General features: G+C 43.0%; 1 protein-coding gene across 1 annotated transcript; it reads right to left on the reverse strand.

The window, feature by feature from the left end:
• Positions 1 to 1,273: 1,273 nt before the first annotated feature.
• Positions 1,274 to 26,542, reverse strand: LOC102453552 (carbonic anhydrase 3). The gene is made up of 7 exons (XM_014581744.4): positions 26,112 to 26,542; positions 25,373 to 25,570; positions 19,285 to 19,403; positions 14,760 to 14,852; positions 13,738 to 13,803; positions 8,762 to 8,917; positions 1,274 to 3,638 (listed from the first exon to the last, which is right to left on the reverse strand). Exons 1-7 carry the CDS (start codon positions 26,152 to 26,154, stop codon positions 3,519 to 3,521), a joined length of 795 nt encoding a protein of 264 aa, XP_014437230.2. The 5' UTR covers positions 26,155 to 26,542; the 3' UTR covers positions 1,274 to 3,518.
• Positions 26,543 to 26,978: the final 436 nt, after the last annotated feature.

The following is a 26,978-nucleotide window of genomic DNA, read 5'->3' on the forward strand; positions in this document are numbered from 1 at the left end:
AATACAAGGCACAATGGATTGATTAGCATTAGTAGTTAACAGTTATTTCAAGAGTCATACAAGGAAAGCCAAATAAGATTTGGTGGAAGGGCATTTGTAGATTTTAATCCTCACTTTTTGATGCATGGACAGGGTGGCTGACAGACTTTCTAGGCTGGGCAAGGTGTGTGGGGCTGTCTCTGGACCCTTGGAAGGGGCGAGACCTCAGATGGAAGGGGCAGGGACTCCAACAGCCAGCTCTACAGCCCCACCCATTTCATGGGGCTCCAGCAGCAATTTGAAGGACCTGAGATTCCAGCTGCTGACATTGTTGCTGTAGCAGTGGCCAGGCACCCCGGTCGCTTTTTAATTGTCAGGCCTCAGGGCAGCTTTCCCCTTTACTTCCCCCTGGTGGTAGGGTTGCCAAATGGTTTCAACAAATACCGGACACACTTGACATGACATCACAATCTACATTACATCTTATTCAGAAAATACTGGACACTTATATTTTCTCATTTATATTTTCTCAATGTGTTTCCCGAACAGAAAGCTCAAATACAGAACTGTCCAGTTCAAAACCGGACACCTGGCAACACTACCTGGTGGGCCTATGCACGAGGCAAGTAGGCAGTTGTGACTACAGTTAAGAGGGAGATGCAGAATGGGATAAACTAAGGGGGGGAACAGGCTGAACTGAGGGGCATGTGGGGGCAGGGAGGCTGGCTGAAATTGTGGGGGGGGGGCTTGTTGGAATGGGTTGGGGTTCTGGGACAGGCTGAACTAGGGGTAGATGGGTTGAATGGGAGGGGTGGATAAAGGACTGGATGAAGGAGTTTGAAAGGGACTGACCTGATGGGAAGACTGTATTGATTTGGAGATTAAGGGCAGAATTAATTGCTCTACAGGAGGTGAGGTTCCTACAGCTGGCAGCAAAAGCACCTTTTCCAAAACATTTGGGAGAATGGGCAACACAAATCGCTGCTGACACACACAGGGGTTGAACGTGGGCAGGGGATGTTAAAAATTCAAGGGTCCATCCCAATTTAATCTTTGAAAACAATTCTCATGATTTTGAGGGTCTGACTCATGATTTTTGAGTTGGCAGTACCACAAAATGCACAGAGAGACTTGATTTGTGATGGCAAATGATTCATGTTTGGGACCAGATCCATGACTACAACAGCATCAGATGCATCATCTCTCTTCTGCTATCATCTTGTAAGTGAGAGGCAGATGTGAGGGACAAACACTGTACTCAACCTCATGGTAAATAACAAGTGAGATTCCCCCTTTTACTGAATTTAGTAAGCAAAGGAATGATCTGGTCCTGGGATATTAAACTCAGAAATGTGCAAACTCTGTATGCTTAGTACACATTTTATAATTTTCATAAGCATTACTCTTTGAAGAAAAACATGATATATATTAAATATAATAACATGTTTAAAATATATTATTAAGGTTGTCATGCAAGCTACTAGGCAATGCAGAGTTAAAGAATTTTTTTTTTCCTAATATCATGAATGGAATAAGGACAGGCTCATGTTATTCTTAAAATAGATCCTTGGCTTGTGTTTCACATTAACATTTTATACTGAATCGTTCACACACACAGATAAATTCTTGGCTAATAATGTGATGACATATCCTGCATAATCTAGTATTTCTCAAGGTGTGGGGTGTCAGGGCAGAAGAATGCATTTTGCCATAGGACTAATCAGAGAAATTCTGGCTCAATTGGCTCCTGGAGACTTAATTAGAATTGATCCAACTGGGTTTTCTCCAGGCTCAGAAGAATCAGTTACCTGACTTTACTCTCGCTTCCTTAGAATTTATTACCTCATTTTATTTAGACCTAACAGTTTTGACCAGCTGAAAATCATTCTATGTCATCAGGGCAAAGAAGCTATTAATTCCATTTTTAAAAGGTCAGGCTTATGTGTTATAAAGTGGAGGTGAAGCAGAGGTTAAATTGAAAATTCAGAGTGAGCCAACAGCTCATCTAATTCTATCATCTGTTTTCTTGTAGGAAACTAGAGTTCATGTGCAATTTAAGGTGAAATGGCATTATTAGAGCTAAGTCAGATCAGTTCAGAAAAGTTGGAGCAGAATACCTGAACATATGAGTTTTGGTAGGATCAAGGGTAGTACATGACCAAATGAGAAGGAAAGGCTATTAGGAATGAGGATTTTCTTGACGCAGAGGTCCGCAAGTAACATCAGAGTTGGGACAAGTGCCAATTAGCAGATGCGGTGATGAAATATCTATCATATTTTAGAAATGCTATGTCCTTGGAATCACAAAAAAACCACAACAGTATCTTGCAGTACACATAAATGGCCAGGGTTAGGTAACACAGTTTTTATCCATCCCTAATTTATACAGAGATGTATTAGGAGGACACTGACAAGTATTTTTGTCTATGTTTTTTTTCTTTCACCCAAAATTAGATGTAAAGCCCCAAACAACATTTCTTACAAAAGAGTTTTTATTAATGTTGCATCTCTCAAGGCTAAAATGCTGTTACTTCAAGTGGAGTCATACAATCATTTTTTATTGCTCTTGCTTCCATAAGGTAAGTCCAACAGAGATGGTTGCATACAAATCTCACTGACATTAGGATCAATTGTGCAAGTATTGAGAAATGGAAAGATAAAGGTACAGCAGAAAAAACGGGGACTAAATATCTCTGAGAATGCAACGGGATTATAACAGAATCTATCCACTTTCATTCACTATTTCTGATAACACCTACAAATGCAGGAAATTAAAGAAAATCCTGGGATTTCTCTAAATTAATTTCATTTCAGTTACTTTAGACTTAAAATTAAAGATGACCTTCTAACAAGAATAAGCCAGTAGTTACAATAATTAAAATAGGTACTTTTTATACTATCTCTTTAATTTGATCTGACATCTTGATTTCAGTTTTCAAAATAAAATTGTACAATATTAAACTCTCAGTTCGTTAAAATCTTCACATTCTTAATTATCAATGGGAATTTAGTGAGTCTCCATTTTCCAATATGAATACAACGGAGTAAACGCTGTCCTCTGTTACACCTGGTATTCTCTATTGGATTATGCAGTACAACTGACCACAGAATTTGACATGTTGCCCATTTTACATTCAAATACTGATTGTTTCTGTTAACTGGGAAACTTTACAGTGTGGAAAAAGGCAAACACTAAAGATCATAAGGATAATGGAAAAATGCCTTTTCTAGCCATTAGTAACAATTCCATTTTTCTACCTTAGAAATAACCATGTAAATGCTACTGTTAAAGCTCATATAGCTGTTATTGAGATCCAAACACAGACGCTACATTTTCATGTCAAGATTAGAATTTGCCTCAAGTAATTTTTGACCCCTCAGAATTAGAGTTGGTGATCCATCACATCTCATTATTCAGAGTTATGGACTGTTAAATGCAGATCTGCATCCAGAGGAAGAGCAGTAGAGGGCACAAAGCTAACTAGGCACTGGGATGTAGGCACTGCCTCACTCAAAGACACCCACTTTCGGCACAGAGTTTATTGGAACGAAGCTCTCACCATCCTGAAATGCCGAGGTTGAGGAGGGCGCCAGTTATCCACCAAGGGGCGAAAAGGCTGTGTCTCACCATTCACGGAAAGGCTACGGAGCTTTGCTATCTGCAAAGAAGCAAAATAGCAACTTCAATATGGAATTAACTTGGGGCAAATCCAGGGCCTAATGGACTAGCTACCAGACCTGCTCAGGCACCAGAGGTTGGGGAGGAATCTTCCTATATAGTCACAGGAGCCACTGCATAGAGTCTTCTGCAATCAAATAGCTGGAATAGTCCCTTTTGCATCCTTACATAGTAGATTTGTGCAGTAATAGATTCATCAGTATTGCATGGCTTCTTTGGCCTACTCATGTCCATTCCCTACAAGTCCTCAGCCTAAGGAGTTCTGTCATGCACTATTGGTAGCAGCCCTGGCCTGCCCCTTGCACTGTGGAACTTCAGTAAAATTCTTTTGCTGTGAGGTTGCCCTCCAGATCAAGGATGCAAGGGGAAGAGTACACAGGGTAACATGAGTCACAGTGACACCTGATCTTCAAAATAGTTAGTTTATATTTTAAAAAGTGTATCAATTGTATATTATGAATCTGAAACACAGTGACAATTTCATCATGAACCTGAAGGCTCACTCTTTGTGACTTTCACATTTTTCACAGAACTTAAGGCCAGAAGGATGCACTAGATCACCTTGTTTGACTTCTTGTATATTACAAGCTATTAGATTTTACCACGATCCAATATAAAAGCCCAAAGACTAAAGCATTTTAGTCCTTTAAGGTTCGTCTACACTGCCAGTTTTGCCGGCAGTGAGTATGCAAATGAGGCATGGATTAACATATCACCACACCTTATTTGCAGTTTTTGCGCAAAGGGTTTTTGCAGAAAAAAAAGTAGTGTGGACAGGGGGTTTTTTGCACAAAAACCCTGTTTTCCGCAAGCTCCTTATGCCTCTCCTTGAGGCATTTGCATACTCACTGCTGGCAAAACCGGCAGTGTAGACGAAGCCTTAGAGACTAAATCATGTGCCACAAGCAGAGAAAAGGAAAGCTCAAGATGTCCCCAATGCTGTTGCAGTGGCAGGGAATAGATTAGGTAAGATATGCACCAATGATCCCATCATGACAATCATATGCCATGCTGAAAAAGAAGGCAAACTCTGAACCACCTACTCCCCCAAATCTCTACCAATGTGGTTGGAGGAGAGGGGGGAGATTAATTATTTCCCAGCTCATGGGCAGCAGGTATGCTAGACAGAGGAAGGTACTGCCTCCCCGCCCACGCTCTACCCTCAGAACACCTAATGTAGGCATACTGGGGATGGAGTATTGCTGCCCCTGAGCACCTGCCCTCCCTGTGCTCTGGGGCCAGAGAAGCTGGGGCATCGCACCCTCTTCCCTCCCCGAACTCTGGAGAGCCAGGGAGGGTGGGGGAAGCGCTCTACCTGCCCTCCCCATGTTCTGGGGCAGTGCTCCACCCACCCTCCTCTTGCGCTGGGGCCAGGGAGACAGATTGGATCCCATGGGGGGTGGGCAGAAAGGGTGGGGATGGAGGTGTGTCTGGGGTTTTGCCTCCCCCAGTCCTACCATCACCCACTTCCTTTGTCTCGGCTGTTCAGTACGACCCTTGGCATGGGGAAGAAGCAAGAGTGGTTTAGCAAGGGTTTGTTGCTAGCACTTCCGAAGTAGGAACACAATTCTATTTTAGAGAACACAGTCATGTGTCTCCTGTTCCATGTGAAATCTGGCTAGTGCAGTATAAAAGGAAAAGACACAGCAAGTAGTTAAAAAAACCAAATAGTCCTGTGTCACTCAAGATCATCTCATCTGAAGAGGTGGGTTGTGCTCATGAAAGCTCATGATACTATGCATATATTTTTGTTAGTCTCCACAGGACTACTTGTTGTTTTTTCTTAAGTTACCACTCATAATAATTCTGTCTGTAAAGCAGAATGACAAAGCACCACACATACTATGTATCCATTTTGTAGAAATGGTCAATGTCTTAACGAGCAGATCGGGAGGGGGGGAAGGGGGGAGCTTCCTGATGGCTGCTCAGAGAACAATTAATTCCCAAAACTTGTTACTGACAGTATTTAGAAAAAAAGAGCATTGCCTGAACATAGCAGTGGTCAGAAACGCATCAGATGAAGTTGGATCAATGATTCAACACATAGCTGTTGCATTCTAAATGAATGTCACACTAAGAATTTCACCCATTAAAGGAGGGGAGAAGAGGAAGTTGATGTTTTATTGTTGATGCAACACAGAGCTGTTCCCTAATAGCTATGCCTACACTTCAGTTCCAAATAAACCCTTCCATGATCCTCTGCAATGTAAACACCTGAGTCAGAAATGAGGCTCTAAACAGACTTCTTGTTGAGCTAGAAAAGCTGACAGAGCCAATTTGCATTTTGCATGCAAGGATAACCTTCCAAACATCTAGTACCTTTATATTTTCATACAAACAAGGAAAAATAAGAAAGTCACCTCCAGGCCAACTCTGCATTTGAATGAGCAATGTAAAACAGAGTCATACAGGAGCTTGTGTCAGCTTTTATCTTTAGGATTAAGGTTCAAGTCAGACCTGAGTTCTGGTGAGCTCCCCATACTCCACTTATTCAATTATTTTTTATAAACTAGGCAGGCAAAAAAGTATTGGGACATAATGATTGAAAATAAAGTGCTGCATGATATACTGATGCCAGTCAGGATCTATATGGAGTTTTGACGATGCCTATTTTGTCTTATTTGTACTGTAGTCATAAAACACCTTAAAATCCTAGGACAAGAAAATATGTTTACATGTCTCTAATATGTACACACATAACATATCACTTACTTGTTGTTTGACTCAAATAATTTTCATGTTTCCCCTGAGTCTTGTACTGTAATTTGTGACATTCATTCAGTGTAGACGGCTGAGCACAAGAACAAGTCTAAATTACAAAACTGACCTTTACATCTGAGATCATCAAAGGGGTCATTGGTCATTTTTGTCCAATTTCAATTATGTAAGCGCCCTTATGGGTGTATTGTAGGGTGAGGAAATTTACAAAAATGTTTATTTCTGGTATGAGAATGACATGTTAAACCTGAGGCCTTCGGATTGGAGAAATGGAGGTTCCCTGAAGTTGTTGCTTTTGTTTATTCAAATTTAGCCATGAATATTTCCAGAAATGTGTTCAAAAGAATTACAAAATTTGCATTAATTTCTTTGCTACTGGCTGCCACTTACAATGGGTGGTGTTATTTTATGGATACCATTTTTTAAAAAACTATTTCAGCTGTTAAAATATATGTACTATGGATTTTAGGGAGTAATCTTTTGAAATATTAAATAAAAGGAACATTATTCTATATTAAAATAACTTTATGGCTGTAAAATGACCCCCTCAAAAGTTTGGAAATGCCAAAACTGGGGTTGCATTACAAACAGTTTCTACTTAGATGACCACATGAGTGGTTCTCATTTCAATAGGTAAATTCCCATTCAGGTACTCTCAACTTCTCACTACTGTTGGAGATGAGCCACATTCATTCTGATTTATTTAGCACTGATGTCACAATCCCATTTCTATATCCTGAGGCAGTGAGTTGTAGCTCATGAAAGCTTATGCTCTAATACCCTAATAAATGTATTAGTCTTTAAAGTGCCAGTGGACTCCTTGTTGTTTTTGCTGAAACAACTAACACGCCCTGTAACACACATAGCCTATGTCTACACTAGCGGGTTATTGTGCAAGAACTCTTGCACAAGAACACATCTACACTGCCATGTGTTTTTGCGCAAGAGCACCCATGGCAGTGTGGACGCTCTCTTGTGCAAGAAAACTCTGATGGCCATTTAATTTACACTTATTAGAAGAGCGTAGCTCTTGCGCAAGAAGCCCTCTCTTCCCATGCTTTACTGTAAATCTTGCGCAAGAGCGGGCGGGCACTGTGGATGTTCTGTGGAAGAATGGCCATTCTTGTGCAAGAACCTGCCAGTGAAGACATAGCCCTAATGTGTAATGAATGAGACAGTAGACTACTAAACTTTAATTAGGTTGGTGTTTGGGAAGTGCAAGCTTTAGGTTTTGCAAGAACCTATGACAATAACTTGTGTGAGCCACCTCCAGCTCTATTATCTCCTACAAGGTGGGGTTAAAGTAAAGGGGAGAGGAGAGAAAAAGGAAAATTGAGGGAAAACTACCCCTTTTCTTCAGCTGGTGTGTGAGAAATACTGCTCCTGTTTCAATCTACAATAGCGATGATTACAATCAGTCCCTTCCACATTGGTAGCCACAAACCCCTTTCTTTTACTCTCTGATCACCTCCTGCTTCCCTGTGTCCCCTTCTATACTTTCCCAGCCTGTTAGAATCTCACTGATTTATGCTCTACATGGCCACTGGTGACCTGACCCTGCCCAGTGACATGGTCTAAGAAGTTAGGAGCCAGAATCAACAATTTTCCAGATGTGGAGAGTAATGTTGTCACTAATCTTTTCTAGCCATGTGTGGATATTTTTCCATCCATGTGCAGAATAAATGTTTTATGTGCACCAAGGCATGTGTGAATGTGCACCACCAGTAGAAACAAAAAACCTAGCTGTGGGGGCTCTGCTAATCAACTGGGCAGCATGTGAATCTCTCCTGAGCAGCCACACAATTGCAGCTTTCAGGGGACACTGGTGGAGAGGAACTAGCATGAGTGGCTAGGTTCACAGGGTATATCTACACTGCAGCTGGGAGTGTCTCTCCCACCTGGATAGGTAGACTCACAGCTGTGTGGACACTGTGGCACGAGTGGAGGCTTGAGCAGGCCACCCAAGTTCAGACCCACCCTAACCCCTGAGTCCAAGTCTGAGGCTCTGCCAGTGTTAAAGCATTTGCACAGCTCTTGTTAGCCTGCTAGTGTGAGCCCTGTGAGCCCTATCTTCAGGGCTGGGAGATTCACTTCCCACTGCCATGTAGGCTCATCCTCAGAGGTGTAGAGTCATGTGCAGTCCTTTTAAGGGGCCCAATAGTGTTTCTACTGATGCCAACTGACAAGGTTATTAACTGAAGGGCCCGATCCTGAAGTTCAGTTTTTATTCTATTTTAACAGTCTTTACTCATGCAGTTTCCCATGGACTCCAGTGGGATTTTTCCTTATAGAAAGGGTAATGTTGGGACATGGCATATGAGTAAATAATCCAAAACTATGAGAGAACTGTGACAATGAGGAAATTAACATCCAACTGAAGTTTACCTGGTCTGGGCTGACAATAATAGGTTCCCTCAAAAGAATCCAGGTAACACACTCATCACAAGGAGGTTCAGTGAAGGAGCCATGGTAGGTCCAATAGTCCCAAGATTTAGGGAAAAGAATTGATGGATCAAAGTTTGAAAAGGGAGCCTCTTTCCCCTTAAATAAATAAAACAGAAATCTCTTTAACAACACTAGTGAAGACACCAATCTTAATTAAATAGAGAGTCACATTTGCGTGGAAGAATGAAATGTCCAACAACATGAAAGAGGTGGATTTTATCCTTTCAAACATTTAACTTACTTTTCCAGAAATGACCTCTAGCCCAAGGCTGAAATTTCCCCCCAAAATAAAATAAGATGCTCTTTATCAAAGTGCTCACTGATATAATTAAGTGTTGTAACTTCTCATAAACTCATGTCGCTATAATGCACTGTTACCTAACAATTGTGACTATGCACAAAATATTCATGTCAAACGTACTAGCCCATCCTATAATTACATATGTAGATAGCTTTGTTTAGATTTATACTTTGCCAAGAAAAATAAGTATAATAAATAAAATTCAAGATGCTGTGCATTTATTTTGATTCCTTAGCTCATGTTTTCTCTGATTTTCTTAAACCGTTTCTGTTTCAATATAGTTATGGCCCAGTTTGGGACTATTGTGATATATATCACAGTGGATTCCACTATCCAAAATTGAACATTTATATTTCCATTGTTACTAAAACAAGATTTAAAATGTGATAGGCAGCAATGTCCCCTCTAATTTTTTCCATCCATTTGCAGAGTAAATTTTGTTAGTTGTACCAAGGCATGTGCAGATGTGCACCACCAGTAGAAACACATACTGCTGACTGTGGGCACTCTGCTCATCAGCTGGGTAGCACTTGAATATTTCCTAGGTGGCCACCCAAGTGCTCAGTTTTACAGGGAACACTGATAGGCAGTCTCAATTGCCACGAAATGGGGATTCTGTCACTGTTGTCTTTTTAAACATAATATTTTTCAGTGTTCAATCTCTTCACTTAGGGTATGTCTACACTACCACCCTAGTTCGAACTAGGGTGGTAATGTAGGCAACCGGAGTTGTAAATGAAGCCTGGGATTTGAATTTCCCGGGCTTCATTTGCATCTCGCCGGGCGCCTCCATTTTTAAATGTCCGCTAGTGCGGACTCCGTGCTGCGCGGCTACACGCGGCACGGACTAGGTAGTTCGGACTAGGCTTCCTAATCCGAACTACCGTAACTCCTCATGAACTGAACTATCTTCTGTGGGAATTCTAAATATATAATGGGACAAGTATAGGACAAGGCCCTTAGATCATTAATTATTTAAATAAATAGATTTAGATTTTGCAATGATTGTGGTTGCTGATATGAATAAGAGCTAGTTAATGCCTACTACGCCCACTGGCATGTAGGGCAGCAATGAAGGTTCTCCATTTTTGTTTGTCTTTAACCACTTTCTCTAGTTTGTCCCAGTTGTAATTCATTCTCTTCATGTCTGCCTCAACAGTATGCCGCCATGTTGTCTTGGGCCTCCCACATTTCTGTCATCCTTCAGGCGTCCAGTGAAGTGGCGTCTGCCTCCCTTCTCATCATGTGCCCTATCCATCTCCAGCGTCTTCTCATAACGATAGTGGTCATGTCCTCTTGGTGGCATCTCAGGAGCATGTCGTGGTTAGAGATTGTTTTCGGCCAAAAGATGTGAAGTATCTTACGAAGGCTGGTGGTATGAAAGGATGAAAGCTTGGCATGGTCGCACTCTGTCATCCGCCAGCACTCTGAGCCATATAGTAGTGTTGATATGACACAGCTCTGGTACAGCTTAAGCTTGATGTGGACACTGTATTGTGTAGATTTCCATACATTGTTTATACTCCCAAGGACATCTCTGGCCTTACTTAAGTCTGCTCTGGATGTCTTTCTTGGTGCCTCCATCATGGCGGATGATGCTGCCTAAGTATGTAAAGCTGTCTGTGCTGGGTAAGTCTGCATCATGTATCTTGATTGGTGCTGGTGAATCTATATTGAGAATCATAATCTCTGTTTTATTCTGGCTAACTCTTAGTCCAATCTGGTATCCAAAGGTGCATAGACATTGTGTCTTTTCCTGCATGTGTTGATGGGTATGGGAAAGCAATGCAAGGTTGTCTGCAAAGTCAGTGTCTTCCAATGCGGAAAAAGGTGTCCATCTGATACCCATTGATGCATCTGCTGTTGTTCTCCACATCACCCAGTCAATCACCATAGTGGAGACATGACGCATCCCTATCTAACCCCGGTCTTAACTTCGAAAGACAGATTGCAGTATCCCACGCTACATGTGAAATTGGTGTAAAAACTCTTAATGAGCTGGACCACTTGTAGAGGGATTCCGTAGGCTCTCAGAATGTGTCAAAGGCTCTCTCTGTATGCTGTCTAAAGCCTTCTCAAAGTCAACAAAGTTTATGTACAATTGTCTCTGACACTCTGTGCACTGCTCTATGATGTTTCTCAGGGTGAAAATCTGATCTATACATCCTCTTCCCTTGTGAAATGGATTCCCCCCAATGGATCACTACCTTGTCATGCTTGGGGGGCTTGTGTGTCTCAGTTACCCCTAGAGATATGTCGGCGGGGGCCTCTTGCTCCTGGTAGGATCACCCATGCTGGACAGGTAGAAGGATACAGACCAGACTAAGTGTGATTCACTGGTCCTCCAGGTTGGGGGTTCAGCTCGGGCTAATAACCCTGACCTAGAAAAAAAATTGTTATGGAAACAGCAACGAAGAATTCTCCTACAACTTTGTGCAATGTCCTCTCTGGGGACCTGTATGACTGACCGTAGTGAAAGACGTGAGGAAGCTACTGCCACAATGATGGGCACCAAGACAAAGACCAGAACTGGATTCTGAAATGTACAAACCATGTACGATATTGGCAAGTTAGCACAAATAGTCTCTGAAATGAGACGATACAATCTACACGTCCTTGGTGTTAGTGAGAATAGATGGACAGAATCAGGGAGACTGAAGACTTCTGCAGGAGAAACAGTGCTTTACTCTGGAACAGATGATGACCAGCATCATGAGGGAGTGGCCATCATCCTTAAGAAGGGGATTGAGAAATGTTTGCTACAGTGGAAACCTGTCCACAGCAGATTGATGAGGGTCAGACTGAAAGGAAGACAAGCGAACATCACCTTGATCCAGGTTTATGCTCCAACCAATGACAATGGTGAAGAAATTAAAGACATCTTTTATGAGCAGCTTCAGGAAGAAGTGGAGTCTACACCACTCCATGATCTTACCATCATCATGGGTGATCTGAATGCCTACGTGGGAAATGACAACACACACTATAACAGGGCCATAGGCAGACATGGGTGTAGCACCATGAATGATGATGGTGAGAGACTTGTAGGGTTTTGTTCCATCAACAATCTGGTCATTGGAGGGACTCTCTTCCCACATCGCAACATTCACAAGCTGACTTAGTTTTCACCAAATGGCAGAGACAAGAACCAGATTGACCATCTGATGATCAACGGTACATGGAGATGCTGCTTGCAAGATATGAAAGTGAGGAGAGGAGCAGATGTTGGTAGTGATCACCACTTAGTGATGGCACTTGTGAAACTTAAGCTGCAAAGAACAGGTATTGAGATATCCATACAAAGACACTTCAGTGTTGAAAAGCTACGATATGTCAGCGCAAAGACTGCCTTCACCATTCAACTGAGGAACAGATTCCAAGATCTGCAAGATTTAAGAGATGACGTATATACCAGTATCAGATAAAATCAACATGGCATGGGAACAGATTGCATCTGTCTACACAAAGAGCAGCAAGGCCTGTCTGGGTTTCAAGGATAGGAAGAAGAGGAAAGAATGGATTAAGCCTGATGCATGGAAAGCCATCAAAGAGAGATGGAACATAAAGAAGAGACTGGCAGACGCCAAATCAGCCAGAATTCAAGAAAGATACAAGCAGAATTACAGAGAGGCAAATCGAAAAGTAAAGAAGTTAGTGAGGGTAGACAAACAAGTTTTCATGGAGGACCTTTCAACAAAAGCTGAAGATGCAGCTAATCAAGGGGAGCAAGGAAACATGCACAGAGTCACTACGCTTGTTTGTGGCAGGTATCATGGCAGGACAAGCGCTCTCATTAAAGACAAACAAGGGCAGTTTGTCAACAGATAAAAAGCAAGAAGCACACTGCACAGAACATTTCAGAGAGGTTCTGAATAGACCACCATCTGAAGAAGAAGTGGACATCCAGGAAGCTGAAGAGGACCTTGATATTAATATTGATCCACCAGAGAAAGAAGAAATCAGTGCAGCCATCAGCTCCCTGAAAAATGGCAAAGCTCCAGGACCTGACAACCTGGACGCAGAGTTTTTTAAAGCAGACCCAGAACTTGCAGCCACCATTCTCCAACCACTGTTTGTAGCAATTTAGGAAGGACAACGGATAACCAAGGACAGGACCAAACAAGTCATCATCAAGATTCCTAAGAAAGAAGCCCTCAGCCATTGCAACAATTGGTGTGGGACCCTTCTATCCGTACCCAGCAAGATCCTAGCCAAGGTCATCATCCAGTGGATCTCAGATGCTGTTGACAAGTCTCTGAGGAAAGAACAAGCCGGATTTCGCAAGGGAAGAGGATGTATAGACCAGATTTTCACAAAGAAACATCATAGAGCAGTGCACAGAGTGGCAGAGACAGTTGTACATAAACTTTGATTTGAATGAGATCTGCCAGGCAATTAATTGATCTAAAGCCCACGGAAGTCCGTGGGGCGGGGGGACTCTCAGGGAAGTGAGGGGAGAAAAATAAAGATATTTCAGGCTATAGACACCAGTGTGCTCTGGCTCCTCTGTTTTATTGGAACAGTGCAAAGCAGCCAGAGCAAACTATTGAATCTGGTTTTCACTATTGCAGGTCTGCAGCTACTCAGTCTATCAGAATAAAAACTGTTCTGTTACCTTTGTTTTAATACCATTTATTTCTTCAAGAATTCTTTTCATCTCTGGCTTGGGAGTTTCTCCTACCTGTAATACAGGAAACAAGAGTTGAACAGTAGTAACGACGGCTACTTTTTTCATCATTATAGGTTACAAATGCATGAAAAATTGAACTTCACCCATCCCATCTGTCAGTTTAATTAGCAATATTCTCAAAGCATCTTTTATTGAATAACAACAAAATGTTGCACCTGTTGGGAAGAAACACCCTGAACAATGTAAGAATCAAGTAATTGCTCGATTTTTGATTATAGTAGTATTTGCTAAAACAACATACAAGGCTCAATCATGCTCCATGAAGTGGCTTGTATGACTCCCATTTATTTAAGTGGGTGCACGGTGGGCTTACAGTATTGACTATAATTTGATGCAAAAGAAGAATTTCTCCAAATTAGCAGTAAATTAGTTTCACAACACACATAATTTTTACTTATAACAAAAAGAAAATGTATAGTTTTTTAAAGGGGAGGGTGAGGGAGCTAGAGGTTTTCTGATAGCTGCAGTTCCCAACATACTCTGAGGAAAGAAGAGGACAGCTTGCAGGAAACTCTTGAGATAAGCATCAGGTTGTTTCTTCCTCTGTAACCCTGGGCTCAGGGGAAGGAAGGAGAGTGGGTGTCTGGGCTATTGGGGGCCATATCTAGGCTCTGGGTGCAGAGAGATTGTAGGTGTCTAGCTGCCAGGCTGTGCTCTGGGGAGAGAAAGGGGGCCAGAGAAACAGAAACTTGGCTGTAATAGGGTTTTCTTGAATCTCTACTCCTGTGGGAATTGTTGTGTATGTCTGTATTTGTACAGACATGTGTTCTCAGAGGTATTCTGAAATAAATTACCAATGTAACCGAAACTGACATGATAATGTGGTGTTATTTTGACAAATAAAATTTGCAGAATTTTATAAGATTGTGCACAGAATTTTTAATGTTTTGATACAGAATGCCCCCAGGAGGAAATAGTCCAAAGACAGAACAAAAACATCTACTTACTTGCAGAAAAATGCCCAAAATAGCCACACCATCATAATTTCTCAAAGCTTCAGCATAATTACTGTATTTTGAATACCAATGTACCAAATGAAGCTGCAACCAAACAAAATTAAATGTTAATAAATACTATTCTGCAATAACCAGCCACCAAGGGCCTAAACCTGCATTCTTTCTGCATCCTATTGAAAGATGTTTGGGTGTATTAATATGTCCTGAACCTCCCACAGCTCTGCCACGTGCGTGTGCTTTTTGTAGCAATTGCTTGTCAGCTATTTTGGTTTTAAATAAAGTGTAAAAATTAAAATAGGGAGACTGCACAAAATATTGGAAAACTCACTCATAATTAATCAGATCATATAATAGAGGAGATGCTTAACCATACATATAAATATGCATATGTACAATACATGAGGTAGCCACTGATTTATTTAATCTCAACTGGATTCTCAGGTTAATGAAATTCTAAAAGAAGATTACTATTTCATTTGTGCTTTATAAATTATTAGTCTGTAGCTGTCTGTTCTACTCCCAAGCCTGCAGTAGCAGGGAATGGACAAGGTGAGCCCATAATTATTTCCCAGTTCTACTTTCTACAATACTATATTTTCAGGATTTGTTTCAACATTTATTTATCCTTCCAGAGGACTCCAGACTACCTATATAATTCCTAATATCACTGTGGTATTGGGACACATCTTTACGAAAGCTGGATAAGTAACTGATTTTGCAGCTCGGGAGCAACTCCAAAAAGTATTTTTTTAAAACTGATTTGAGTCAAACCAAATGTGAATTTTAGGTTAATTAAAAGAGTGTGTTTTGGTCTGTTCTAAAGCAGGGATTTACAGCCAGGTCTTCCATAACCCAAGAAAGTTCCCTAACTGCTGAGGGGAGAGGTAGATATGTTGGAGGGCAGAGATAGGGTCCAGAGCGACCTAGATAGATTAGAGGATTGGGCCAAAAGGTTGATGAGGATCAACAAGAACAAGTGCAGAGTCCTGCACTTGGGACAGAAGAATCCCAAGCATTGTTATAGGCTGGGGACTGACTGGTTAAGTTGCAGTTCAGAAGAAAAAGACCTGGGGATTACAATGGATGAGAAGCTGGATATTAGTCAATGGTGTGCCCTTGTAACCAAGAAGGCTAATGGCATATTGGGGTGCATTAGGAGGAGCATTTCCAGCAGACCTAGAGAAGTTATTATTCCCCTTTATTAGGCACTGGTGAGGCACCATCTGGAGTATTGCATCCAGCTTTGGGTCCCCCACTACTGAAAGAATGTGGACGCATTGGAGAGGGTCCAGCGGAGGGCAACCAAAATGATTAGAGGACTGGAGCACATGACTAATGAGGAAATGCTGATGGATTTGGGTTTATTTAGTCTGCAGAAGAGAAGAGTGAGGGGGGATTTGATAGCAGCCTTCAACTTCCTGAAGGGAGGTTCCAAAGAAGATGGAAAGAGGCTGTTCTTGGTAGTGATGGATGGCAGAATAAGGAGCAATGGTCTCAAGTTGCAGCATGGGAGGTCTAGGTTGGATATTAGGAAAAACTATTTAACTAGGAGGGTGGGAAAGCCCTGGAATGAGTTACCTAGAGAGATGATGGAATCTCCATCCCTAGAGGTTTTTAAGTCCCAGCATGACAAAGCCCTGGCTGGGATGATTTAGTTGGGATTGGTCCTGCTTTAGGACTAGATGACCTCTAGGGGTCTCTTTCAGCGCTATGATTCTATGATTCTATGCTGGGCTAATGGTTATAGAGGCAAAGTAAACACACACTACCACCCACCTTCTTTTTGCCATTCTGTGATTGATCAAAAGTATTTGTGTTAAATTTATAAATAGTTTCATGTCACTTGAAGCTTCATCTTTGGTTGAAATTATTCATCCAAACAAGTTCACTCAGCTCTAAACTTCATATAAAATATATATGGTATCATTGCAATCCAATAATCTGATTAAATTTAACATTGTGATTTTTATATTAACAAAGAATACCAAAAAACACTATTCAATTTACCTAGGGTCATGGTGGATTCTCTGTTATTGACAATTTTAAAAATAAGATTGGACTCGTTTTCTAAAAGATATGATGAGGTTCACACAGGAATTATTTTTGGAAATTCTCTGGCTTTTATTAAACAATGGGTCTGACTTCACTACATGATCACAATGGTCCCTTCTGACATTGGAATCTATGAATCAATGAATCGCTCTCCCTGAATGTGGATATAGTAGATTGCTTAGTTTACGTTTCTGTTGGTGCATCACGTTATTATAAAAGCAGCACAGACCAAGGCCTTCAACTGAACTCTCACAAAGCATCTTTCACTACGTATGTTCTTCTACTTCGTACAGGTTGAACATCCCAAAATCATGACCCTCTGGTTCAGCAATATCTGTGGTCTGGTCTGGCCAGGAGCCCAGTAGCAGGAGAGCTAGCAGCTGGGAGCCCTCCTAGACTGGGAGCCTGACAGGGCTGGCAGCAGCAGGGCTGGGCCTGGGTTGGAGCCCCAGCAGTGGAACCTCAGTAGCGGAGCTGGGGCTGAGACCACAACAGCCTGGCAGGTGACCTAAGGCCACGGGAGCCTGGCTGGAGAGCTGGGGCCAAGGCAGTGCAGCAGAAGGTCCAGTTAGGGCCAGCAGTAGGGAGGGGCAGTTGGCTGGGGTGGGGAGGCAGTGGCAGGGGACCTCCCCTGGTCTGGCAAATTCCCTCATTCAGGACCAGCCAGATTCTGAGGATGCCGGATCAAGGAGGTCCAACCTTTACGAAGACCTAGTAGTCAAATCTTAGTCCTGAAAACAAAAGGAAACGGAAAAGCCCCTTGCTTGGTGGAACACACCAGGAGTTTGAAGAGATAGAATTTGCCCATTTAGCCTGCAACTACGAAGTAGCATACCCGTGCAGTTTGATCATGGGAGGTATTACTCAACATAGGGAGGACAGAAAAATCCATTCATGATCCCTACCACAAGGTTTTGGGCCAGTGGATCTATTCTATGCATCTGGTCTGCCAACATTTCTCCATATGGCAAGCAGTTCAGAACCACCATAAACTCGCTACCATGGCATGTATAGAGGTTTCAAAGTGGGAATACTTGGAGGCTGCAGCAAAGCTTCTCATACAGAGAAAACATGGTATTTCCATAGTAGTTTGAACCTTGAATTCCCAAGTGAGATGTGGATAGATGTTATTAATTGGTATTTGAGTATAGGTTGAACCTCTCTGGTCCAGCAGTATCCATGGTCTGGCAGGACCACAGATGTTGCTGGACCAGAGAACCCTGGTGGCTGGGAGAGCAGTCTGGCTGGGAGTCAGGCAGCTGGAGGGCCTGTGACAGGGGGCCTGATGGCCAAGGCCTGCAGTACAACTTTGCTGGTGGTCCAGGGACAGGGAGCCTGGAAGCCGGAGGGTGGCCACAGAACCTGATTGGCGGCCAGGAAGGGAGCCTGGCCAGCAACCCAGAGGAAGCAAGCCTGGCAGCTGGGGCCAGCAATGGAGCCCTGCTGTCAGCCTGGGGACAGGGAGCCTAGTGGCTTGGCAGCAGGGAGCCCAGTGGTTGGGACAAGCAGCAGAGCCAGGCCAGCAGCCGGGGCCAGCAGCAGAGCTGGGCTGGTAGACAGGGCTAGCAGCAGAGTTGGGCCGGTGGTCGGGGCTGGCAGCAGAGCCAGGTCAGCTGCCAGAAGGGGGAGCCTGACCAGCAGCCTGCAGGAATGGAGTCCAGTGGCTGAATCTAGCAGTGGAGTCAGCTTCCAGGAGGTGAGCCTGGCCAGGAGGCTGGCAGAGCCCCAGGAGAGCCTGGAAGCTGGTAGCAGAGTGGCTGGAATTGACCTCCTCTGGTCCAGCAAACTCCCTTCTTCAGGACCAGTCAGGAAGGTCCAACCTGTATTAGGAAGAACTTAGGCACTCAGAATACACTCAGAGTCAAATCAAGCCATTAACTTGTTTAGTCCATAATACAGTAAAATCTATTTTTGACAACAGACTGATAGATTTAAAAACTCAGATATTTAGAATTGGAAGTTATTCTCCACCACAATGCATCAGTTTTAAAGTACATACAGTTTTGGACTTCAGATGATATAAATGGCCCTTAACAAGCTTCATCAGTGAAAATACATTATGGGACTATAATTTTGAGTGTATTTAGGCCAATGCCAGAATCTATTAATGATACTATATAAATAAAACTAGTAAGACATGATAATTTTACAAGTTTGACAAAAACAAAACACTTTGCCACAAAAAGCTGTGTTCGCTGCAAAATGGTGAATTTCAGGCACGGGCATATTTATAAAAAATTACAATTTTACCCCAGGGGCAGGGGTTTGTATTTTTGATGCAAAGAGCTGTGTTTATCATCAGAAATGATTCACAGAGGTTCACATTTTTGACGAGTGACTGAAATAATAGGTTCCATACATGTACCAATAAATATAAATAAATACTTGTTCGTGTTGTCCTGTTGCACAATAATTCCAAATTTCAGTTTGTGCCATATACTGATACATAAAAAATGGGTCCTACCTCTGCTGCATATTTCACTCCATCCACATTGTGCTCAGAGCCATGGTCATTAGAAGAACCCCAATGAAAGTGAAGTTGACGCAGTCTGTAGGTACCTGGGAGTGGTCCACTTCTCAGCACTGTAATTGATAATTCACATCACTATTTGGCTCAGAATTTTTTCAGAAAGCTTTGCTTCAAAAGAAAGGTGCATGTATTTACCAAAAAGGAGTCAACACTTGGAAGGTACTGAATGCCTTCTGCAAATTCAAATGATTTCAGTGGGAGATGAAGGAACTCAGCACCTTGCATCACTCGGTCTATATCCTCCTATAGCGAGGATACATAGGACTATTTGATTACATAGGTATAGACAAGAGGTCAAACCACAAAATGTGATGCCAGTTATAGAACATGTTCCTTTCAAGTCACAGCAACATATATTGCAGTTTGGGGATGAAACATGCTAAGAATGGCCCACTGTCCTCTAGCAAATATACTGCTGAGGAATTAACACAACTATGCTGAGCATTTGATGGGAATCTCTCTTGTGAAACTTGCCCTTGAATAGTCATGCAGTACTACAGGTGTTGTAAAAGTGTCATGAAGTACTACCAGCCTTGCCAAAGCTTTTTGAATTAATATATTACAATCAGGATATGTCTACACTAGCCCCCTAGATCAATCTAGGGAGGCTAATGAGGGCGACCGAAATTGCAGATGAAGCGCGGGATTTAAATATCCCGTGCTTGATTTGCATGTTCTCGGCCGGTCGCCATTTTAGAAATTGACTAGCCCGAAGTAACTGCCTGCGTCTACATGCGGCAGTGAAACGGGATTCCAAAATAAAGGCCTAACTTGAATTAGCTGGTATTTCTCCTGCAATGAAGTTAGTCAGCATAATCAGTTGCCTCTGGGAGAAGTCTATTTCCTAAAGAAAGGGCAAAAGAAAAAGTAAAAATAGATGAGTTAGAGCAGTGACTACTGAGCATTCAGGCAAACTTTTTCCCTACAGAAGTTCAGTAAATGTCATTCCCATTGCAATATGGCACAATAAATTAATGAGGCATTATTCCAAACAATAGGAAGATTTTGTATATAGACCACTAAGAACAAGGTAAATGCCATTTGACAATATTATCACAGTGACTAGTCAAGAATCCATACATGTTCTAGACTACATGGCGCCATCGACAGAGCCATGTAGATGAGTTTACTAGACATAGCAAAATGAAGTGTTTCACGAGGCATAAAGGATCTGACGACAAAAGGTTCTGGGGTCGGCTGATCCCTGTCTAGACTACCGCGCTGTGCCGACAATCAGCTGATCAGCACAGCGCGGCAGCCATTTTGATGTAAATGAAGCAGCGATTATTTAAATCGCTGCTTCATTTTGTTATGTCTAGTAAATTCATCTACATGGCTCCGTCAACGGAGCCATTTAGTCTAGACACACCCATACTTTCCAGCTAATAGGTTAGGTGTGACCCTTGAGGCTCTGATCATCCTCAATACTCACTAACTTTCATGGAAGTTAAAGATGTTCAAAAACTTCTATAAAGGATTTGGCACCTCATAGGATTGGGTCTATATACGTTATGTAAGGACAATTACATTTCTACATATGAAAAGATAGCAAATAAGTTCATGCTCAGCTCTTTTCTGAAAAGTCCTAGAAATAAAGCATCTAAAGGATATGGAAGGAGGCCATCTTCCTTCTATGTGTTCTCCCAGACAATGAAATACTGTAGACAGTTTTTCAATGGAATAAGTAGCAACTGTCAAGGTCATTGATTGTCATTGATTAAAACAGACTTGTAAAACCAAGTAATCCTGTTTGAGGGGAAATAACACAGTATTTTTTCTTATGAGCTATCGCTGGTCATTTTAAATCTGGCACCAGGAGAAACTAAAAGTTTCATGCCTCAAAGAAGCGTTTCTGTCTCCTTTAAATAGGGATTAATTTGTGCCTAACTGATTTTGATCCAGGCATAAGGACATTAAAGACTAAGGCTTAACTTTAATTCATAGGTTCCAAGTCAAGAAGGGACACTGTGATCATCTAATCTGATTTCCAGTACAACACAGGCCACAGAACTTCACCAAAAAATCAAAGAAACATGTCTGATGGAAAAAAAGAGTTTCTCTCTCTTTTTTTGGGGGGGGGGTTCATTTAGGGATATAAATGACTAGTCAACTTGATTATCGGGTAGTCAAGTAGTGACTTGACCAGTCGCTTCCCCCACTCTTGCTGCCTCTATCACAGAGAGGAAAGTGTGTGGAGAGCAGGAGCCGGTGCTAGGGGGAGCTGGCTTAAAAGTGGGGCCAGAGAGGCAGAGGCGCCAGGCACCTCATTTAAAAAGCAGAGGTGCAGAATCTGGGACTGAGCACGAGCTGGGAATCAGCTGGGAATTCCCAGCTTGTGTCCCGTAGGAAAAGGGACCCTTTATTTTGTTTCAGCTTGAGGAACCAAATTCTTTAAAACTGTTCTGTTCCTGTACTGCAAGTAATGAAAGGATTAAAGCTCACTTCCATGTGAAAAACAACAACAGCCTGGCATAGTACATAGGAACAGAGGCTAAGAGGCTGTGTCTAGAATGGCCAGTTTTTCTGGAAAATCAGCAGCTTTTCGGAAAAACTTGCCAGCTGTCTACACTGGCTGAATTTCTGCAAAAGCACTGACTTCCTACTGTAAGAAATCAGTACTTCTTGTGGAAATACTATTCTGCTTCCGTTCAGGAAAAAGTCCCTTTTGCGCAAAGCTTTTGTGCAAAAGGGCCAGTGTAGACAGCTCAGATTTGTTTTCCACAAAAAAGCCCCGATCGCGAAAATGGCAATCGGGGCTTTTTTGCGGAAAAGCGCGTCTAGATTGGCACGGATGCTTTGACATGCAGCACACAAGTGAAGGTTGAAAATTATCTTACAGGCTGGATATTACATCCTTTTGATCTCCTTCTTTCTTAGCTTGAGTATAACTATCCCAGCCACAGCACTGGAGATGTCCTTTTTCTTCACTGAACTGCTCTGATACATGATCCCGGATAGTTAAAGTAAAACTTTTCCTATCCATGATAACTGCAATACTAAGTCCAACCTGTCACTGTTAACCTAACAGTGAGTGTGGTCTGTAGATGCTAGGCATTTCTGTAAATTCTTCTGGTTACGCACCTCATAATTTACATAAGACTATTTTTATTATTATTTATTTGCTTGAGAGTAGTGCTTAGGGGCTGCAGTCATCATCAGAGCTCCATCATAAATGCTCTTTATGGTCCCTGAAGAGCTTACAATCCAAGTATGCAATGAGAGACTACAGGTGGATGCAACAAACAGATGGTGGGAGAAACAATGAGAAGGCCCCAGGGAGCATAATTAGCAGTGATTATGGAGGTCTTTAGTACACTGCCGTTACATTTCATTAATGATGTAGTTTGATGTAGCTCATTAATGACAGAATTCCATTGCAAATGCCACCAACATTAAACTAATAAAGAAAATAATTACACAGTAGGAAAAAATGCTAAGCGATTTCCATGAAAGAGATTTTTGTTTTTGCTAGAGAACTAATCAAAGTCCCATAACTATTCCCAGTCTGTTGTGTGCTTCTGTTTTTTTATTTTATTGGATAATTCATCTTGTATTCATTTTGACTATAGATTTGTTTTCATGAATCCATTAATGTAATTAAAAAAAACAAAGAGAATATGCATACACACTTAAATATTGAAGAGCATTGAATCTATTAGCAAATTCTTTCATACTAATTAAAATTGCCATTAATAGCAAAATAGTTGAAGTTTACAGTGCAGTTTGAAAATAACATCTTACATTGTTCCAAAAGAGGCTAGTCTTTCACTCTGTAACATAAATGGACAATAATTTCTTTTCCCCTTTTTTAGCTTCATATTTCACGTACAGTATTACAAATAAATGGTACATTCTGCAGACCTTACATACAAGCATAAGTACTGCTGCATGGGGTTCAAATTGGAGCTGGTAAAAAAATTAGATTTGTGGGAAATTTCAGCATTTAAAATTTGTTTTTCTTTTGAAATGTTTTCTTTCCAAAATTGAATGAAATGGTAATCTATAGTACAAGGTAGAGTAGCAATGAAGCCATGGGTAGCATGGACAACAGCAGCAGAGGCACTGCCAAGCCATGACAAATACAAACTCACCTGAAACCTTTTGGCATTTACTTGGCACAGCTAAGCCATAACTCCTCTATCACTACCCCTGGCACCACAGCTACACTGGTATTTATACTTGAGCTAACAAAATGAGAGCCAGTTCGAGTGTACATGGACATGAGCAGGGGAAATACCCCTGAGCTCAGAATATAGACAATAATCTTAGAAAAAAGTCAATTTTGAAAAATGTTAATTTCAGAGTATCAAAATTTTGTGTTGGAATTGTGTAACTTTATTCCAATTTTACTGTATGAAATTTTGCGTTTTAATATTATTTTTACATTATTTCATAATATATCAGATATTATGTCATGAAAACATTTCAGGTTCTTCCACCAAAACAAGTTTTTCTAACAAAAAACTGGTTTGACTACAATTTTCCTATCAGCTCTACTCCAAGTAGTAGATATCTTTTCTAAAACTTCCTGAGATGCATTGGCACAACAACAAGATACTTTGTGAACAGAAATTATGGCTGTCTGCTAGTCTGTATTAAGGATGTTAAAATGCGATTAACTAGTCGACTAGACGATGGAATCCCAGTGGGGGCTCTTCAAAGCATTTCAAAGCCATGGAGGCTGGGAGCAGGGGGGACTAACAGTCCCCCACTGACCCCAGGTTCCATGCTATGAGCTCCCCTGCCTCTTTGAATCACAGGGAGGCAGCAGATTCAAAGGGGCAGTGGCCACACAGCTGATCATCTGTGTGGCGGCTGCCCCAATGAAACTGCTGCCTCCGAGATTCAGAGAGGAGGCAGGGGAGCCTGGGCTCAGCTGGGGACTCCCCAGCTGATCCCTAGATCTGGGGAAATGCTGCGGGGAGCCAGGGATCAGCTGGGAATCCCCAGCTGACCCTGGCCTCCAGGGCTGCCCCTTTGAATCACGCAGAGGGGGTGTTTTAAAGGGGCAGCCCGCTGCACAGTTGATCGCAAAGGCTTATCAGATAGTTGACTAGTCTTTAACATCCTTATTCTGTATTCAGAAATAATCACTAAAAAGCTCTACAAAGATGGAAGCAATTTTTGAATCATTTGATTTTCTTGATAGAAACTTTCCTATGAAGTACAGCCAGCAATATCAGTGTGAAATCCCAGTTTTTTTCAGAGATGCTAAATGCTGCTAGTATTTGTTTAAAAGTATCAGCATGTCTTTTCAAAGCTGTGTTAACCCTGAAAAGCCACATATGATATGTGCAGCACTTTGCATGACACTGTAAAGAATTTGTGGGTGAGAAGATTATTAAGAGTGATGATACTTTGAGAGTGTTAATGTTTGCTTCAAGGGAGTTCATTTCAAATTGAAGTTTCTCCTCCCTTTTCTTTTGTACTTGAGGACTCATTTAGCAGAAATACTAAAGACCTAATCTTTCCTAAAGGCTTTCCTCAGGCAAAAAAGAATGTCACTACCATCAACAGGAGTCTCGCCAGTGCAAACACGGTAGGATTTGGAGACTAACATTGTACATATTTTTTCTTCAAAAAATAGTATGCTCAGACTTTTAAAAAAATAATACCTTGCATTTACACAGGTTTTCCAGCAACAGAGCTCAAAACCTTTCAGGTAAAATGTGCTCCCCGCAGCTTGCCCGAGGACTAAGGCTCCATGTGAATGGAGTGCAGTGCTCCTGGGGATGTGAAATCCACCTTCCAACCAGGAGCAACCTTCTGTGGCTGCTGTGCAGCCTCTCTCAACTTCCAACCTGAGACTGTAGGTAGGGGATGCTATACAGCAATCAAAAACTCCCTGTGCAGTTATTGCAGTTTTTGGATCACCCCCAGGATGGCCTTTTGAGTTGATATTCAGGGCCAGTGCAGAGACACTTTTTGCAGATCGCATATTAGCATACAGGGCACATTCTGTCCTCCAAGAACTTCACAAACATATATCTGTAGAATGTCTTCAGTTAAAACCCAGACTAACCTGATCTATCAAAGGTGTCATCAAACACAACTTTGCAGGTTCTCCCGTTGTTCAGTATGGTCCTAGCTCCGACAGGATCATACCCCACAAACCAAGGCAGAAGAGAGGGCTCATAATGGACCTCTTTGGAATTGATTTCAATAGGTGACTGATTCTGTCCTTTGGCAATAGGATAATATTTGTGCCAGTGCTCGGGTCCTAGAAAAAATGCAAAGGAATGTCTTGGAAAGCTGACATCTGCTCAACACAAAGCCACTGAGTGACACGCAGTTCTCCTGCATTTACACCCCGCCTCACCGCTGTGCTATTCGCTCCCGGGTGGGTTTTTCCCGCCTGCGGCATTCGCGGCGCTGGCCGTGATGCCAGCCAGAAGGAACTGCCCCCCCGCACAGGCGATGAATGCGGGCTCAGCCCTAGGGCTGCGCTGGCCCTGCCCCTGCTCCTCGCCCGGGCTGCCGCGCTCCCTGCGCCGCGCGGGGCGGAAATCTGGCTGGGACCGGGGGCCGAGCTGCCCGTAAAGCCCTGCCCCGGTTTATTCCCAGGGCAGCAGACGCTGCAGGAGGCAGGAACCGGCCTCACCCATCCCCCACCCGCCTGACTCCCGGCAGCGCCCGCCAGAGCAGCGGGCCGGGCACGTGTGTGACAGCACCAAGCGCGCTTGGGCGCGGCGCTGCAGCTCCCGGCCTGGAGCTGAGGGGAGCGGCCGCGGCGCGACTCGCCCTGCCCCGACCTCACCCACCGTTGTCAGTGTCGTAGCCCCACTGGCAGGATTGCTGGGCCATGCTCGCGGCGCGGGGTCTCAGCGCTTCGTGCCCGGGCTGCAGCGCTGTGGCGCCGGCTCCGGCTGGGGCTTTTATAGGCTCCTGCCAGCTCCATGCCCCCCGGGAGGCCGGCAGAGGTGGAGAGGGGACGCTGGGCTCAGGGGGCGGAGAGAGTGACCCCGGGACTCCCCTGCTTGGCACCGGCCCAGCAACAGCCGGGGGATCAGAGCAGGCACGTGTCTGTCTGCAGCCAGGGCCCCGCTCGCCAGCCCGGGAGAGCTCGTGCTGCCCCGCGTCCCTGCCCGTCTGGGTCGCACCTGGCAGGTGTGTCCCCGTTTGCGGCTGCGTCGTCTGCCCTGGCTCCGGGGAGCCCGCAGCCCAAAGGGATCGATCATTTGTATTTGTAATTGAACACAGATGGGAACGGGGAAGGGAGGCGGGGGACACAACTGATGCTCAGTCGGCGGCATCTACGTTTCACCCACCCCTCTCCGGGCTGCCCCGGGCTGGGAAATCAAGGAGCCCGCTGAGCGACCTCGTGGGATCAATTCTTTACGTGGAATTTTCCACGGGAGCTACACAAATCACTGCACAGAGCTGTGTGCGGAAGGGAAGGGAGACTAGCTTGTATTGAACTATTTGACTCTCCCTTGCAGTGGAGGGTGATCACAACATGTCAGTAGCATTAAAAACAAGAAGCGGGTAATGCATTACAAGCAGGAATAAACAGCTAAGAGTGCGGCTGGACTGTGGCTTATTTCAAACTCAAAGTGTAACTTTCTTCCTTTGCACTTCAGTTATTCCAAATCAGTTTTCACATATAATGCACATAAATTGAGTAAGTG

The sequence above is a fragment of the Pelodiscus sinensis genome, chromosome 2 (assembly GCF_052426305.1).
Source record: "Pelodiscus sinensis isolate ZL-2025 chromosome 2, ASM5242630v1, whole genome shotgun sequence".
NCBI lineage: Eukaryota > Metazoa > Chordata > Testudines > Trionychidae > Pelodiscus > Pelodiscus sinensis.